Source organism: Varroa jacobsoni, unplaced genomic scaffold (genome assembly GCF_002532875.2).
Source record: "Varroa jacobsoni isolate VJ856 unplaced genomic scaffold, vjacob_1.0 contig00194, whole genome shotgun sequence".
Lineage (NCBI taxonomy): Eukaryota > Metazoa > Arthropoda > Arachnida > Mesostigmata > Varroidae > Varroa > Varroa jacobsoni.
The window spans coordinates 3,762-22,660 of record NW_019214426.1 but is presented as its reverse complement, the minus strand read 5'-3'; the positions used below and the strand labels follow the sequence as shown (position 1 = coordinate 22,660).

The 18,899-nt window shown below is 41.9% G+C and overlaps 1 protein-coding gene and 1 long non-coding RNA gene across 6 annotated transcripts; one reads left to right on the top strand and one right to left on the bottom strand.

The window, feature by feature from the left end:
- The first annotated feature begins 685 nt into the window (after window positions 1–685).
- On the top strand, window positions 686–10,863 carry LOC111270923 (uncharacterized). Of its 5 annotated transcripts, XR_002686545.2 has the most exons (5): window positions 753–1,351; window positions 1,828–1,933; window positions 3,498–3,702; window positions 7,010–7,078; window positions 8,635–10,863. XR_002686545.2 is itself a non-coding variant. In XM_086972693.1 (4 exons), the coding sequence occupies exons 1-4, from the start codon at window positions 1,176–1,178 to the stop codon at window positions 8,653–8,655; spliced, it is 372 nt and encodes a 123-aa protein (XP_086828819.1). In that variant the 5' UTR covers window positions 686–1,175; the 3' UTR covers window positions 8,656–10,863. The 5 variants fall into 5 exon arrangements, 3 of the variants coding, with proteins under 3 accessions (XP_086828819.1, XP_086828818.1, XP_086828817.1); XM_086972693.1 differs by lacking the exon at window positions 3,498–3,702 and having other exon boundaries at window positions 686–1,351; XM_086972692.1 differs by lacking the exon at window positions 8,635–10,863 and having other exon boundaries at window positions 7,010–7,677.
- Window positions 5,366–18,672, bottom strand: LOC111270924 (uncharacterized). The gene is made up of 3 exons (XR_002686546.2): window positions 18,616–18,672; window positions 15,117–15,365; window positions 5,366–5,644 (listed from the first exon to the last, which is right to left on the bottom strand). It is a non-coding gene; the product is annotated as an uncharacterized LOC111270924 (long non-coding RNA).
- Between the last annotated feature and the right edge of the window lie 227 nt (window positions 18,673–18,899).

Here is an 18,899-nt window from a genome sequence, read left to right as displayed (position 1 = left end):
TAGCAGCCCGCATTCTACAGTGGTAAGAGCCGCTAGTGTTGCTGTACGTGGCCAGTAGGCATGCAGAACAGCGTGGCCACGTTGGTTGACAAGGCAAAGGCATGCCATATGATCGACGTCGGGAACGGAACCCAATCAGACTTCCCGGGCGGAGTTTAGGAGTCGTGATCGGGACGCTGGTTAGCGGGCTACACTTTGGTAGTAGGCCGGAAGGGCAAAGGCAGGAGACAAAAGAATAGGACAACGTGGATCGAGGGATCGCTCAAAATTGGCGCAGTCTAAGCCAAAGCCAAAAATCCTTGACTCAGCACCGTCTAGTGCGCCCTTTGCACGCCGGCTATTCTACCCAGTAAACCGTCTTGTATCGTCTTTCTCCTACTGTTTATACACGTATAAATGTACTTACGTACGTAAAGTACAGGACTGCTTGTCGAGCTGTCATCCCCGTCATAAACGTCAGTACTTAATCGCTGTTGCTTCCACTGGCAACAATATTTGAGTCTGTTTCGATTTTCTATCCGTTGAAGCAGCATGTCTGCAGGCCGCAAGTAGGTTCGCCTTTGCCGGCATCGAAGAAGCAGTAGAGAAGGTCCCCGAAACATGCTACTGCTTTACCATTAGGACGGACGAAGAAACGTCGGCAACGTCGACCTTTGTTATTGGCTACGCCAAGCGCGACAACAGCCGAAAAGGGGCCCGGTGACTGCTATGCGACCAGTAACGGGACGACGTGTACACGTCGATTTCTCTACAACCCAGCATAGCCTTTTTAGCAACACAATGCGTTTCGACTTCCCTTTCCAACACAACCGATGTCACTTTCACTATTGCCGGATGACTGCGGACTCCGTATCCGCCGGTGCTGCTGCCGCAGTTGCCGTCTTAGCGCCACTTTCCGTTTGACCGTGTCTGCGGGGCAACATCTCCGCGCTGCTGCTACGCGAACAAAGTGGGACCTGACTTGGTCCAGCATTTTGAGCTGTGTGTAAGAGCCCACTAATAGCTTGGCTGCCTGTCGTTCCCCAACCAGGGCGGATTTACTAGTCGTCCTACATGTGTATGTTATGCTGATGTTATGCGTGATGCCGAGCACGTACTGAGTAAAAGTACCGGTTGCTTCTGGCTGACAGTTGCCTGACTATAGTCGTTTCGCAATCGTCGCCCGCCTTACCGCCATGACCATCCAGCAGTCAGTAAGGCGGCATCTATCCGCCGCAAAAGACAGGGTTGGCATTTGTTCCCGCTCCGCCTGCCCTCGTAAAGCCCGTCTTCGTCATGCCCTTTTTGCTTCTCCTAATTCGCTTTTTTACCTTCGACGACTGAGCGACAGAGAAGCCAAAACTCAGCTTGGGTAAGTTGCGGACACAAAAGCGGTATTCGCAGAAACTGGAGTGGGTGAATGTACGAGCTATGATGAACATGCAATAGAAAAAGTGCAACAAAAGCTGGGGGTAGACAAGCGCAGGTTAATGTGAGGATAAATAGAAAACTACAAGTTTTGTGGCATAGGTACCGGGAGGAAATGGAACACCTGGGAAGCAGATATGGCCTTTGATAAACCGCAAATGAGAAACGGATAGACAAGTAGAAATATAGATAAAGAGATACAGCTATAAAATTGACGACAACAACAACGACAGATTTAGTAACCGTGTTCTGCCAGTTCATGTATGTATATATGTATATATATCTATATATTATAGTACAGAGGCAGTGAGGACAAAATGAGGATCTAACCGTTTTTTTTGGTTACGTTTTTCTGTATTTTTCCTGTTTTTCTTCTTCATCTGTTGTGTATCGTGAATGTGCATGTGTTGTGATTTTCAGAGTTTCGACTCTGCTTTTGAGCGACGTCTCTCTCCTAAGACGCCGGCCGTCATCCACAAGATGCACTCTGCCTGGGTTCCAGTGGAGACTCTCACACTTGCCGTCCGTGAGTACTGGATACCAGTCTCGTATTTTGGTCTATTTGATCACTCTCTTCGTCTTCACCCTTTATTTCGCTAGATTTCTACGCTTCTAGCTTTAAGGCATGTCGGTAATGATTGTGCACCCTTGTTAATCTATTCCGTCCAGGGCTCAAATATATCCATAGCTTGTTTCACATTTTACTTATCTTTGGCTATCTTGACCTAGAAGCTACCGAACACATCGGGTATATGGCAGACAATTCGGTAAACGTGTTCTGCTAATTCACTGATCAACTACTGAAGGATTTACTCAAATGTATATTGGAGAAAATCGAAGAAACATATTTTTAAGATATTAAGATCATTCTCTTCAAAGCGAGTTAAATCAATGAGCGTCAATGAAAACAAACGAAAGTGTAGAAAAGTTTACAAAGTTCAGCGTAAAACAACGGTGAGTTGCCTGATGTGTTCGGTAGCGTACTCCTATCGAACTGTCCAGTTGTCTAGTATTTTTTTTGCATACCCGTGATATGGCACCCGTTTTTTCTGTTTTGATAAACTGTGACCTTTCCGCTCTTTGAGCCAGGCCAAGTCCTCAATTTTTCCTTTGCAACAAAGATGTGTGACGACACACAAGCCCTTGACACACGACCCCAGCTAGCCGAAAACGACGCAGCCGATATTTCGCATAACGTTGCTCTATTTTATGTTGCATTTGTTGAAGACACGATTAGAATGAAATACAACACAGTCTATTGCCATCCAACATTGGACGATCTCTTTGTTATAGTGATAGTTGTCGATCGCGTGAGTCATTAAACAAAATCCGTGCTTTCCTTGTCTGCTCTTAGGAGAGTGGTTAGCTACCACGGCCTGCGAGCATAACAGTAAGGATAACTAGAACAGACCTCCCCGAACCAAAGGAAGTTCCCGGGGCCCCTGATACTACTTAGAGTGACAGGGTAAACGACGAATTCGCCGACTTCTTCAGTTGTATGCAAACGAGCCGGGTGTCTATGTGTGGTCGACGAGATATACAGATGTACCAGATGTAGTGATGGTTACATCGCAAGACAACAGTTAGCTCCCACAACGATGGCGTGGTAGAATTCTGGAAAAGGATGTGTTTGGCCGGTACAATGAAGTTCTCTTGACAACGTAAGCTGGCAATGGTGCGGCGCCGGCTAAAGCAGCAGTAGCGGCTGCGGCGATACTGACAGCAGAAGCGCAGCCGGTTTTGGCAAACTATCACTTGGGCTGAGTAATTTCGTTCCCCACAGAATAAACTGCTCCATCCACTCTATCTATATCTAGCTCCATGCCACTTCTACCCCTAAATTCAGAACTGCGCCCTTTTACGGCTTTCCGTCACCCCAATCTGTTCCTTGGCCACGGCAGTAGGGCGAAACCAATGGAGGCATACAGGTGCGATGCCCCATAACGATCAGATCTATGCGTTAGTTAGCAGTATGCATGGACATAGCGAAGTTTCCCCTTTGCTCAAATCTTATTCTTTGCCATGTAATATCAAAGTCTGCAAAGCTGCCTACTCTCGAGTTTTGCTTCTCTTTTTTCTCCAAACCGCAGGACAGGAAATCGCCCCACATTGTTCCAACATTGTCCTGCTCGTCAGCGCTACACGAATTCGGTCTGCTAGAAAGGAGAATGGCACAAGAACCAACATCGTCAAGAAATAACTGCTTTGAACAGTCTGAGAATACCTGGGGATCCCGAGAACAGTGTGAAAGCATGTGTGCGTGAACGCTAGCGGTGCAGGACTAGCACAGACCAAGTAGGTACTACCCCCACAGCCATCTCTTAGCTCCCAGCTTCACAGCAAACTCAGGCCGTGGCACGCCAACCAAAACTTTGTCTCCCTCATCACCGACAACTTTTTCTTATGTCGGTTTGCCTAGGACGGCTAGGCAGCAACTGCTATCCTAAATTTGTCCCTGCTCCTCCTTCCTAGGCTCGTCGACGTACTAGCGCCGTCACCCTCGCCGCCTCCGCCACCGCTGCTATTACAATCCCTCGAACTGACAGTTCCCCTCTAGCTTCGTCTGGACGTGTTCCGTCCAAGGCACTGTCACACTACGCTGACAGCCCCATCGTTTTACGTTACTCATTATATCAAGGGCATGACGGTATTAGCCTTAGAAGTAAGCAACCAGTGATAGGGCAAGCACAGATGGTCACCATATCTACACTCAATAAATGACAGACTGCAACTCTTGCGTGCAAGACAACCGACAGTGATAGCAAGCAGACCGAAGTTTTATAGGTCTTCTTATGGTAAACCTAATGCTAGTTTTTCTAGGCATCCGACATGTTTGATTTAGAAACAGCACGTAAGTTACGGTTTTCAATAGGACCAAATTCGTCAGAATTTAAAATAACACTCTAAACTTCTACTGGAATGCGGCATTGGCTGAATAAGTCATTTATTTATGGTTTCTTAAGCTTACATACCAGACTTGGAAAGAGAAGCATGCCTGCCTATAGATTATGTCCAGTTAGTCGTGATTACGAACTCTTAAGTAAGAAATAAGGAAGTGTTTTTTTATATTCTCTAATAAAAACTTCGAGAAAATGCTGAAATAGACGACAAACGAATTTTGCTATGCGCTATTGATTGTCTGCAGTTATTTTGTAGAGTAGAAAAATTTGGTATTTCCAAATAAGAAGCTGTTTTGTAATCAGCATTAACTTCCGCATATGTTCAATTCACAAGGCGGCAATGGGCTTTGGTTGAATAAACCTCGGCGTTTTAAGTGCTACTATATTTCCCGGACGGAAAAGCTGTGGTTTTCGACACGCAACATAAAACCGAGTTAATTACGGAGTTCAGCCTAAAAACGGAGCTAGGCACAGATACACAGTCTAGAAGGACGGTCCAAACAGGGCTTTTGATGCACTTTTTCGAAATCTAATAAATCAATTTATTTCTATATTTTAGCTTTCTCGTGCAGACAGGTCACGCAGTTTTTGTTTCTTTGCTTTTTAACCACAAGATTTTCGTAATTTCGTAGTAACTATTTGTGAAATAATCGGGAGACCTGGGCCCTTTAAGTTAGCCGATACGTACCAACGAGCAAATGGGTCAATGTAGGAAGTAAATCAACGTTTGAAACATAAAATAAAACATAAATGTGTCCTAAATAAATTTCCCCCCGTTGAAATATGTCAAGAAAATGTTCAAAATACACTCGTAGTAAGTCTGGTTTCCCTTTTATATCACCTTGGCTATTTTTTGCTAGTGCTAGATTAATTCGAATGCTTGAAAGATCGATGATTTGTTTGCATGTTTAACGATGGACGCTCCAGTCATGTGAGGAGACTATTTTTGCCATTTCAGAACTTGATTCGTCAGCAGGTCTCAGGGGTCGACGTACAGCAAGCTGCGTCGATAACTAACAATATCTAGAAAAAAAAAAAAAAAAAACACACTTAAGCTATTTTTAGATTTCGTGGTTATGAGTGGAGATAAATTTATTAGTAGTAACAAAACGTTGATACGATAGACAATGAGCGAGCGAATCAAGAGGCGACACATTCGATCTAGCTTAGCTCAGACCGATGTTTGATTGATAAGTAGGCCTTATTAGAGCATTTCGGCCATACTCCTGCCCGGCGCCTGGGAGTTAGCTCTTCAAATACGAACATGACTTCCTCGTAATTCCGCATTAGGTTTGGCACACAGCAGGAACATGTCTCTGACTCCGTGCTTTTTATCACTGGATAATGTTTAACACCACATATTAATTCGAAAAACATCGTTAGATCGTACCTTAGTTAGCTCTGAACGTGGCAGCAATAACGATCCCAATAAGCTGATAATGAATCATTACTATAGAGTACTCAATCGATTGAAATCGCTTACTGTCTGTTACTTCATATGAAAATACCTGGTTGCATAGAAGGATAATATATGATTGCAGGTCCTAAGTATACAGGTGTTGATGTTTAAAGCGGTACAAGTCCACGAGATCTCTATACGAAAGCCATAGAATTATTACGATCAGACAACTCACACAAGTCGTCTATTTTAATTTTCTCACAGAATAAATCCTAGGGTTTGCACTATCTACAATCAATTATCTATGAAAATGACGGAATATGGCCTGCACACAACATACGCATAAGAGCATTCAAATATATGCCGGGCTCGTTTTAGTGCTACCGATACGTTATAACATAGATTACATATATATATATATATATATATATAGTTGCGATTTAGCTAAATAGGGTTGAAAAGTCGTAGTAAGTAAAACTTAAGCGGGTAGAGAAAGGCGGAGGCCGATTGGTTTTCGCATGTCCTCAGCCAGCCCTGTGGGGCTTCTGTAGTGAGGCGGTACCTGCCAATACTACATACGAAACGAGCACTGCCCTAGATTGAAATTTTTCCCTATCGGGTCATATCGTTGACTGCCTATTTGTTCATGTAGGTTTTCTCGCTGAGTCATCGAACCGTTATCGTTTCACTGGTACCCGTTTGGCTTTGTTTCGGGTCGAAGTCTTTGCCGATGTGGGGCACAATGGTTTGTTAGTAAACGGAATTTTACTACAGGGCGTTGCAAATTTCCGTTGTTGTGCGCCGTCGTCAACTAGCTAAAGTTCGTTTATGTGTACATGTATGGTCAAGATAACAATAACGGATGCAGGAGAATGAAAATAAGTGAGAAATATGCATTCAGGAGTAGGTTTGTTTAGTGACCAAAAGGGCGCCGGCCCGATTGCGGTCCGAAAAAGGCTCTCCTAAATAACATATCAACCCGTCTCGTCTTTACCAATGCCGATGATGCGCGACCTCCTCTTTAACCAATGGGCTATCATCTACACCAATCCTTCAACACAATCAACAATGAACCAATGCTCGTCGGTGCCCTCGGAAACAACAAACTCTTCATCGACCTCATCATCCCATCATCATCGGCTGCTTTCTGCGATTGTGGACTTCACACCTTCAACGCGGCCATCATCCTTACCGTCTCACCTCATCCGCACTTGACTCGATTTATGTATCCTCGATGTGACAAAAATGTGTTTCGTCACGCAAACTGTGTCGGCGTGCATATGTGTCCCATCGCGGAGCGCAGACCCGTCAAGTGGGGAGAAGCATCAAAAACCGACTTCAGCCAGCGCTCCGCCGGACGACGAATTTACATGTAAGTACCCTGAATTTATAATGTTAATATCTAATAAGATCTAATTAAGCATTCGCGGGTCTCTTTTTGGAAATTCCGTGGCTGAGGCTCTTTTTAGTGTTCTTACTGGTAGGCGATCAAGCATTGTCAGGCTAGTGTGTAATTGAAAAAAGTCAAGCCAGCTTAACACAAATATTGCGACATTTCTTTGTTACTAAGATAGTTACTATTATATAAGCTTGCATGAAAAAAGAAAATGTTTATCATTGTAATATAACCACTTGAATTAGAACGGTACTTTTACATATGTATATAATTACCTTAGTAATTTTATGTCGGAAGCTACAATCGCCCAGCAAAAATTTGTCTTGACAAAACGATGACTTTTTTTATTATGGTGTGGCATTAGAGCTATTATTGTGTTAGCAAAAAACAACTGACCATCTCTATGGCTGGATCGATTTAAAGTCAAGTGTAGATGTTCCAGAATTGTAGGTATACTTCTATAGACGCTCTACAGCATAAAAAAAGTGTAAGTATTTTGTATTTCCCACTACTTTTTGAATGAGCTCTTTCATGATCCTATTAAATGGACATGATTAAATGATAACAAAAAAAAAGATGGACTACCTGTGGAAACAAGGTACATCACTGCACACCTCTCTATACATGTCCGTATTTCTTCATTATTAAAAAATGTTCTTCTTTTAAGTTATTTGAAGACAGTAAATCGCAATCCGGACAACGCAGGTTTGCTCACTTAATAAATTATTGGCAGTTACGGAACCCGTCTTTTGACGAACCTCGAGCTAATTAAAGACTTTTCCATATTACGCTCTACGCAACTGCTGTTGGATACATTAGTTTAACAGCCATTAGGGAAATACTATAAATAAACGGGACAAAAAAGGGACCATGGACTTTGTTTGTTCAAACTGTTTGATAAGCTATCGCATGTAAGGAATGGGCACTTCCACCTCATACCGACTGCTAGACAACTGCCCGTATCCTGCACAAATCTACATCCAGCTGCACAGAACGCGCAACAAGCACACAAGAAAGAAACAATAGTGGAAATTTATGTTTGCAACGCGCATATTCCTCTCACTGTTTAAACTGTCCTTCACAGTGTACCAAGGCACATACAAACTACGATCTATCTGAGTGTCTGTATAATTCTACGAGGCCACATTATAAACTTATCGGGATTACCTCAATCACTGTTGCCCTAATTGTCCATTGCTGTTATCATTAATCAAAACAATAGCATGACGTAAGTACAGGAGTCTTATACAAACTGTTAATATAACATCTATAGAACCTTCAACGTTGATATTCTACTCAAAATAGCGGTAAAAACCGTCCCGTATATAAACTAACAGAACACAAACTAGCCACGGTAATGATAGCGTACAGCTAACACCTATAGAACAAAATTCCGTCGCAAGGTTCTTTTTAAAAACATAATCAACTTTAAGGTTTATTATGTATGCTCCGTATATGAGTCCGTATATATAATCCTCCATCACATAAACAAGCACTATATATTTAATATATATTCTTCTACTTTTTTTCAGCCTTCAAAGCTTGTTATCTAAATATAAAAGGGTGTTAGAAGTGGAAGCGTCCCCTCTATGTAAACCAAAGTGAAGGTAAAATAACTGGATGCATGCTAACGCTCAGTCGGCCAGCCTGTCGGATTAATCGGTGCTTCGAGAGACGGGTTCTACCAACACTACTTGCCAGGGTTGTGCTAGCCTATGTCCTAGAAGACCAAAGCTTAGAAGCAGCTGACTAAGGTGAGAGAGATCGGTACAATATATGATCATTGATTTCTTCTCATCCTACTGCCCTGCTATTTCCACGTTTTTAGAGTTGTTGCTGCTACTATTGTACTATGGCTCCAAAACGGTGGCTGCTTCAAGCATAGCTCGCAAATATAGCGGTATAGGAGTCTCTGCTCTGAGTCTACTTTTGGGCCTTCGTCGTTAGATCAACATCGACACCCTCGTGTAATTCAAAGCGGTCGGCTTTCAACTTTTCAACCTGTCAACAGCTGACTAAAAATAGCGTTTATACGCACCCACGGACTGGTAGGTACAGCTAGTGTGTCGATCGGCTTGCTGCTGAAGTTTACCACACGGTGTTCAGAACGACGGAGGAGCCGCAGGCGTCCAGGAGAACATAGAGCGGTAGGAGACGCGGTAGCAATTTACTCATTGGGTGCAACCAACTTGCAGGTTAGGGAGAGAGTAAAAGCGTAAAAGCTTGGCGAGGATGAGCGTAAACATCGACATGACTGGTTACGTATATACATGTAAACAAATGTACGCCTTACCCTCTTATACCTAGCTTCTTGGTGTACTCACATATACATTAGTCAAAAATAACGTGGTTGAAAGAAATGCAGATTTCTCTAGTCCTTGTAAAGCAACTGGCGTACGCTGCCTGCCTGCAGGTCTCAGGTTTAGACCCCGGTAAGCTTCTTGTCCTCAACAAAATTCTTAACTGATCACACACTGTTATTGAGTGTTTATATGAAAACGGTAAGATTTTGCAGCAGATTCCTTTTTGAATGTGAACGATTGTGTCATTGACTTCTTTCAAAAAAGCTGCCAGTTATACAATTTGGATCGTGCAAGTGCAGCCTTCTCAGAAGTACCTTCGATGTTGGCTGGATAGATGGTTCTAAATTGCGACTTGCCATACTCGGTTCTGGATAATGAACCGAAAAACGTGGGTTGACGCAAAAATGAATTAGCGGAACATCGTCCGAACCTCGTGGGCGATGAATTGTCTATAACTTGCAAGGAAACGGCGTGTTAACCCGATTAACAAAATGATCATACCCTGTAATGACGACCAACAAAAACCCAGCAAGCAGGAACTGTTTCTCGTTATCTTCAGCATAGCGGCAATTCGTGGCTGTATTGATGCTGAAAGATTCTTACAACCCGTTCAGCACAAAAAAAAGACTGTGAAATCAAACTGATATCAGAGTAGTAATAGCGCATAATGTAAATTTCCACTTTGAAGTTACCTTGCTGATAGTATAGCGTCCGAGCGAAGGCGATTACTGATGTTATAATTTTCTACATACATTCAATTGAATAAGATGATGACCTCTTAGTTATAGGTGGAAATACGGTGCTTATATGATGATATAGAAATCCTTTCGTTTCGTGATAGCTTAAGCAGGTGTATTTTTCCATGGCCTTTTGATTCGAGTCTGGTATGGGATATATCGCATGGATACGTGTTAGGTATTCAAGCCGTTTACCATGATGAACACGACTGACGGTTATCAAATCAGGATGTTCAAACTGGTACGGCGTTCTCTCAGTGCCTTATCAATTTATTAGCCTGTGTCACATGGGTAGGCCATTTTAGTGCAGTAAATCTAACGAGTTAACAGCAATGCGTATAATATGCAAGATATACGCTATATATATATGTGTATGCAAAATAAGTTACTATTGAAAACGGTTAAGTTAAGGATATATTTTAATGAAAAATCTCGGAAATCCTCCGAAATATAGTTTTGCCAAGAGAAGTGAAATGTTTTTGTTCGAAACTAAGCTTCTCGGCACACTCGTGCAAAGTTAAGTTGCCGTTTTAAGAATTCCGGGCGGAAACTCACGAAAAAGAATCGTAAGTTGGAAGCACTTCTACGCAGTAACCTATATAACGAACTTATTCGACAGAAATAACTGGAAATGCTTAGTATAAGCTTTTGAATAAGCAATGAGGAACATTTAAAAATAATATCTTTGTAATAAAATTTGATTACTTTAACGAAAATGAAATATTATGGTGATATCCATACATGATTACCGAAAATCAATAAGGAGTCTCTCAGAGACCCTTCATTTATCATTGATAACATTTGATTCTTCCCGTGCTTCTCCTTCACTATAGAATTCCTATATGATACAATGTTATTTTGATCTATTCAGTTCGGACCGTTACTACCCCAGCGATTGAACCCAGCGATATTTCACACGCAATGAAGTTCCCCGAAACAACCTAAGATCGCTATTGTGCCCCCTACGGTTCGATGATATTGGATCTGTTCGTTCTGTGTCGTATCCATGTTGCATCCGATATTGACGTGTGAAGAATTCTAATTTTAGATTTATTTTATTCGTCTTTGGTTACCTCCTCATTGTCGCTATCATAAAAGATTCAGTAGCCCCCAGTGATGCCCGCCTTCCATGTCAGCGGCTTGCCATGCTGTATGGCAGCCTTGGCCCCGATGATGATGATACACCAGGCCATTTATAAGATTTGCTGTGACATAATCAGACGATCTGTTTTCGTTTCTAATTCGTCGCAGGATATACACACATAACTGGATCGCATTAGATATCAGGACGCATGTAAAGGACACAAACTGTTAGAAGATGTAGAACACTGTCCATTTCTCTATTCGGTACTGTATTGGCATAATATTTGCTTTTCTTGTTACTGACCGGGCCGAAAATCGAGATTTGGGTCTCGGACGGTTGACTTGCTGACAAGGAAGCAAGCTAAAGCCAAACGAACGGATTGGGTCCACGTCGAAATTGTGTGCCAGGTGCAAATTACCCACAGTTTAGATTATCTGAACGGGCAAAATCAAACGATTAAAGATAATCGAGTATGATCACTTCTAGCTTGCTATGACTATATTTATATTTGATTAAGGACATCGACTTAGAATTGGAATGAGATGAAAAATACGCACACCTAATAATTACGCTAGCCAAGATAGGCCAGCAAAATGACAGTTGTTGATATTTTTAAAGGCTAGCGCTGCATTCAGCATATAAAATGAAACATGAAGTCGTTACGAAAGTGATAGGCTTTTTTTTTTGAACACTTAGCTTTCTTTCCTTGTTTATTATCGTTAAAAAGTGACCCTTTCATCGTTCTATTAAGGCCCTGCTAGCGATTTGTTCGGGTCTCAGAATTTAGCTACTTTAAATTCGGACTCTGAAGACGAGTACATCAGACAGTAAAAACGAGGGTTAACATTTCCCTTTAATCATTTTGGCCGCAATAAAGGGACAAATCGTAAAAGCAATCCCGGATGCCTTTGCCGTGCACACTGAAGGCTCCACAGTTGATAATACTAATAAAACGTGGCTTGCGAAGTTCGATAGCGGCATTTTCGGTCTAAAGACACACTTTACGACAACGATCGTCTTGAGCCACCTCAGACAGAAGATAATTGATAATGACTTTCTTCATCGTACATGCGACAAGAGTTCATCACATCGGTAAAAAGCTGGTGTCGTAGGGTTACTTTTTTTTCATCCCACATACGTATCTATAAAGTCCGAACCTAGGGTAAAGTTTTGTGACCCTAATAAAATAATAACAGTTAAGCCTTGAGCTTTAAAAGCATTCCAGTAATAAAGAAAACACGGCCATTATTTTCTTAATACTAACTACCGGTTTTTAACTAGTAGTACTATTAGCGTGTATCCCATTGTTTGATCGCTATTCTATATGATTGCCCTATTCAATAGATTCAAAACGTGACGATCTTCGGAAAAGAGAAGGTCCAGCACATCGGCAGCCAAGCACAGCACTGCACAGCATCGTCTACCGCACCATGACACTCTTCCTTGTTTGTATGTCTATTGGGCTACTATTTATTTTCTGCGGGAAATCGAACGGAACCGTCCCTCAGTTCATATGGTAATCGCCTTACCAAACGGATATTGGCGTGACTGGAGAAAGCGACGGAATAGAGCTGTCGGGCGTGGGGTGATTGAGACTGACAAAAAAGACATGTTCTCACTCGCGTCCGCATGTGCATACTGAGAAACCGGATTCTGCACATCCGATGGAAGACATACTTATGCACGTATGTATGTCTGTTTCCGCGAATCCTGCATTATGCAAATGTGCTCAATGCGGTGGTAGACTTTCAGCATTCTTACAGCCCGAAGTCTGCGGGCGACTCAGCCTGCTAGCTTCGGCTCATGCAAGAGATCCAAACGGCTGAAGCATCCGAACCATGCTCTTAACTTACAACAGAAAAGCGAGGCCTGTGGGCCTGCAAAGAAAGAGGAAAACAGGCTCGAATTGCCTGCTTTTGTGATGGTCGGTAACTTCTTTGGAAAGAGGCGCTGAAAACATCATTGGCAACTTACGCCAAAATCTAATACAGCCACCACAAATGCCAGCGGTCCTAGAGCCTATAGTACGCACTTGGGTAGTGTTACTACTGCGCGAACTGGCAAAGGAGAACGTAAATAGCACGGCAGTGCTGAAAGCGATACGGCTAGAACAATACGTTCTACAGGTTGCTTTAGCTGTTAGACCTGTTGTCTTGGCAACTCCTCCATCTGTAACGCGGGAAACATGCGTGATTTGTGTAGACTTAATCACAAATACAGTGACCGACGTACTTCTCCGGCTATGTATGCCTAACTATTTCTTTCAATAACTATTTCTAAGACCATTTGTATCGTTGTTTCTTTCACAAGACATTTCAGCACAAGGTGTTCTTGTTGCTGTTGCCAGAACGTAAAGAGTACTCGACAGGTTTTAAGGAACGGTCGTTCGCATTGCCAGCCACCCGCTATTGGAGCATCGGTTGCTGCTGGTCGCTTTGCTCTATGTTGGTGCGTGTTATATCGCAGTGATCGTACTCGGTTATCGTCTTTGTTAGGAAAGCAAGGGATCTTCGTTGCTTGCTATTCCTCCGTAAGTGCACATTCCGTAAAGGGTTGCAAACGAACCCTGCCGTCAATGGGCCTACCATGCGGATGGGAAAATAGAAGCGGCAGCCGGGGGACGAAAAGCCCTGTAGGGAAAATAATTCCAAGGGGTTCGATTGAGATAGGTATTGAGGTTGGATGAGCAACAACAAGAACAGACAGCACAGCAGAGTAGTGAAGTTAGAAGAAGAAGTTAGGGAGAAGGGAGAGGAGGCAGGGGAAGACACAAGCAAAATGAGAATGAGACCGGCGGCCAACGAGGGCAAAAGCTGGGGTCAAAAAGAAAAAGTAGAGCGCATCGAAGATGAAGACAGATCACCAAACGCCCCTTTGACAGCGGCTACCGAAAATAGACCCTAATCGCGACACATACTTTCTATTGTATACAACATGTGCATATAATGTAGTGTAGTTTGACAGAAATAGTGGGACCTAGCAGCTCATTTCCCTTTCAAATTGCCTTCTATACAAGAATACAGATTTAGTTGTTTCTTTTAGATATCGATACTCAGCGATATAGCGTAGAGTGGATTAAATGGATATTCCTATATAATGGTTATACTTTCGATATCTATGTGTTTTAAGGAAAAATGATTCACTTTAGCTGCTTGTATCTTTACGTTTCGCCAAGAATCTCTTCGGATAAAAAAGGCTGTATATGTGTTTATACGTGGAATTACTTTACGCCATTTGGAACTCTACCATATTCCCGATGAGAGCTGAGCAAAAACTCAGCACTTGCCGAGGACGGACACAACTTCGGTTTCAACAAGAATTCTCTTTTTAAATTTTCGCAAACGTTACGTCCGATGTTTTTTCATTTTTTCTTTCTTTTTAATCTGTTAAGTTGCCCTGTTTGTAGCCGTCATCGAGGCTTCAGTTGATAGAATTTCGATTGGCCTTCCTCCCATATCACACGTATATTCAACTTTGCCTCAAAATGTTATGGCACTTTTTTAGAGAAGGAAATGACCGAGCAGCATATGATAGGCACCATTCAGCGAAATTAAAAATTCTATGATAATATGGAAAATTCTATGGTAATAAACTTGCTTTAAAGAAGCATAAGGGCTAACGCATAGTGCAGACAAAACTTGACAAAAAAAAGGTGTTTGATAATAAGATGTTTCAGCTCAAAATTTTGGATCCTGTATGTTTGGAACATCGTTTTATTATAAAAGGTAGGTTTAAGTTTGAAATCGATGTGGATAGGTATACGCTAGTTATATGTTAATAGTAATTATGATTATTGTTATTATTAAAAATGTTTATTACTGTACAATAACGACTGCTTAATCACATTAGAGCTTTTTCAGTAATTTTTGCTCATACATTCAGTTACATACATTGCTTTGTTGGTATTGTTCTTCTTACGTGCATCAGCAACGAACGCCTTCATCTCGTCGATGGGTCTCGGCCTTCGCGCAAGAATCTTGTCCTTCACAATCCATCGTAATAGAAAAAATCCATTGGCACTTGGTCGACCTGATCTACCGAAAATATCAAACTATGATACTCATGTATCAGTGCTACGTCTACACCTTGTGTATTAGGTTAACTTCTGTTGAATCCATTTTTAGGATCGGCTTTGGTTTCTGCAACAATAGGACAAGAAAAATAGATTGTATAATAATGTTGCGATAGCATATCGGTATTTGAGAGAATAGAGGATTAGCAGTCTAAATCAAGGGACCAATCACAATCGAAGATTCTGCACCATTTGTAAGCCTTTCTGAGGGCATGTTGATTGAGCTGGCGGATGTGTGCCAAAAGTAGCACACATCCGCCAGCTCAATTATAAACCTTCTTTTCCTAAAAATGCAAATTGTTTGACACAATGTTGTCTAGAGAAGTGATACTGTATCTAATGGTCAGTTGTATGCTTCGTTTTCAATTATGCATAGTGTTGCAAGAGTAAAGATAACTTAGGATCTGTTAAAATGTCTGCGATGACCCATGTTAAGGTGTCGTTCAAAGGCCGCGTTGATGCTGGATGGCAACATGCGAACGAACTAAAGAGGGTCACAAATAGTCAGAGAACCGGGAAATACTGTCAGCAACTCTCTCTGCGTATTAGTCAAAGCGGGGGTAAAGTGGGGAGACTATAGAGTTATACTGGGCAAGGACGGAGCTTTTCTACGTGCCATCCTGTCGTCTGCTAAACTTGTACGATTTCGTCTGATAGCGTCACTGCTATTATTCATTAGTAGACGTACAAGAGCAATGAGACAATGGTCGTAATAAGGCGTATATGACGCAGAAAGAGCTAGGGTTTGATTAAATCACGCTGGCACGCAGCAAAGCGCGTCCATATGACTAGAGACAAAACAGTTTCCGTATCCTAGCCAACCTAAGTATACCTTCTAATTATATTATACTATCGCAAAAAATGCGCATAATACATATATGTATAAATAAATGTGGAGTCTCATAGTTGAGATAGTTTCTCATCCGTCGCGGTCAGTGCGATTCTTAAAGCTCTGCAAAGCCAATATCTACGCAACAATCGGTGCTTAGTTCAATAGATTTTGAAATAAGCTCAAATTTTCAAAGTAAATTGCGCGGGTCTACAGTGGGATATTTGCAAATGCTTCTTGGCCTATGCAGACGGCATTATTCTATGTAATACTACCGTACATTTTCCAACTGCTGACGAATATATATATGTGTATATATAAAATAATACGAAATTGAAACATCGCATTACAGTTATATAGCTGTAGTAGCTTCATTCATAGCCTAGTATTCATGGTTCGTCTTGCTACCTTGTAGTACGTACAACGGACACGTTTGGCCTCACTGTCTAATACGGGTGTTGTCAACACTGAGTGATGGCGTTTAAGTGAGATTGATTAGATTGACCATTTTTCTGATGATTTTGCATGCTTACATACGTAAGGTGTTGAAACGAGAAGCAGGAAGTACTAATTGCTTGGTCAGAACCAACGCAACACTGTTGAAATGCTTTACGTTTCCCTGCATGTAGCTGCCAACCTTGCTACGAAGCTGAGGAAAAACTTCCCGGTGTCGTCACGTAAAATCAATAACAGGAATTAAAAAAGGTGCATTACGAAACAGGAGGACTATGCAATAGCTTAAGAACCTAAAAAAGGTAGGTTCGTCTCGTATAATGTTCTCCAGAGTAGATTAAAAGACCGTGGACCTGCTGTGTCGAAAATTAAGGTACGCCGCCGCCGACTCATAGAGGCTGAGTTCAAGGGTACTAGACCCGTCAAGAAAATTTGAATTGAACGTTCGAATAAAGCAACTCGATTTTTATTGGACAAAGTAAACAAAAATTGGCCCATTGAAAACAGGAGAGAGGTCCGAGTCTCAGACGAATCTCATTTTTAAATTTTCGGAAGAAGGTCCATCGTGCTCTCATGCGTGTTGAGAAACGATTTTCAAAGAGCTGCGTCAAGCTGGAAAGCAAACGTTTATTAAATGTTATGATACAGTCTACGGTTTTTGGGAAAGGCATTAAGGCTAAAAACATTTCTTACAAACATACTAGAGCGACAGGAGTTTCCCAAGGTAATTCAGAGCAAGATACCAAGCAGTAACAAGTTATCGAGACTTCGTTATCATACAGAATGGAATGCCTTGTCAAAGAAGTCGGAGTGTTTCTGGAGTACTCGCTACCAACGACGTTCAAATGGTACCGTGGCCTGCTGATTCGGTAGAAGTCAATCTAAGAGAGAACGTCTAGAAAATTGTAAAATCACTCGTTCGAAAAGGACAGTTATTAACAACCCTTTTAGATTTCCGTGTGTGTAGTAACAGGATTCATTTATAACTGAGACAGCAGAAAACTGCATCGGAAGCAGGCCTACAAGGGTGTCAACAGTTATCGCTACAAGAAACGGTATCACAAAGTACTGATACTTGCAGCTATATCCCATCGTTTGGCAGTAATTTGAAAAAGTTCGCTGATTTCTTTATTAACATAAGCTATCAGCATAAAGTAGAACAGTGTTGTCTTTATGAATAAGAAAACGATTTAAAAATATCTCGATTTGTTGCCGCGTAATCGGCGTTGAAAGCTGAAACAATTCAATTGAATTTATTTGATTGAGCACTGACTGTAGCTTAACAAACCATAGAAAAATCATTGCCACACAGACTGCGTTCTCCATATCCAGTATTTTACTTACTGTACTTTTTTTTTCGAACATACACAAAAAAATCACTGAATTAAACCTATAGCATTTTCACGGGTCCTGACTGGTAATCTAGTTGGACGCGCACTTTGCCGATGGAGACGCGCTGCTGGTTTTACTCAGAGACGTTGCAATATAATACGATTATGCGGTATAAATGCGCGAGGGAAACATTGACTCTAGGACAGTGACGATTACGCCGGCGTTTCAAGCCGCGTCGAAGCGTTTTGTATTATTGAGGAATTAAAGGGGCCTCAGTTTGTTTTTGCTTAGTCCATTCCTATTTGATATGTTACGCCGTTATGCATGTTTGTTGTATAGCTACTACTACTAGTCACTTTTAAGATTCGAGGACGATTTTACGAAGAGCAGCCATCAGAGCTAGCGTGATTTTCTTCATCCATCAGTATGAGCCAGGATTTGTTATCATCGAAATAAGTCGAAGTCCTTCATGTAATGCACACCTCCACAAGTGAGTTCGCCACGAACATCTAATTTTTTCGTCTACCCGCCTGTGCGTCCAAGGTACAAGGCAATAAAGATTTAACTGGTATACTATGTATTCACATAAATTGTACTGCCGTCTGTTCTGATACCCTTGTAGTCATAACACCTCTGGGCACGCAGCGATGCGCCTGTTTTACTGTCGTTTAATCAACGTGGTTTTCTCATCACTGTGCCTTACCTATTAGAGGGTCCGCCGTTCTTTCCTTCCTTTCCGGCGATATTTCAAAGAGGAACTAGCAGACTCCAGATAACTCTAGTGGTTTTATTGTACCTGAATGCCCTGAGAGGGGGGCAGGCGCTGACGTTTCGCGCTTATCCAGTTTGAGAGTGTTTTGACTGCACTGCGTGTTCTCTATACAGACAGGACGTACTATGAATTGCTGCTGTATTTTCCGGCCAAAAACCAATACACCTTAGAATAGAAACAGAGGGATACAACGTCGTTCTGCTTCCCTTGAATCC

What these genes read in the sequence shown, in the direction of transcription:
- LOC111270923 (XM_086972692.1), top strand. Translation starts at nt 1,176, where the DNA reads ATGACCATCCAGCAGTCAGTAAGGCGGCATCTATCCGCCGCAAAAGAC. An exon ending in GAAGCCAAAACTCAGCTTGG is followed by an intron (nt 1,352 to 1,827) that starts GTAAGTTGCGGA and finishes TGTGATTTTCAG; the next exon opens with AGTTTCGACTCTGCTTTTGA. An exon ending in GACTCTCACACTTGCCGTCC is followed by an intron (nt 1,934 to 3,497) that starts GTGAGTACTGGA and finishes TCCAAACCGCAG; the next exon opens with GACAGGAAATCGCCCCACAT.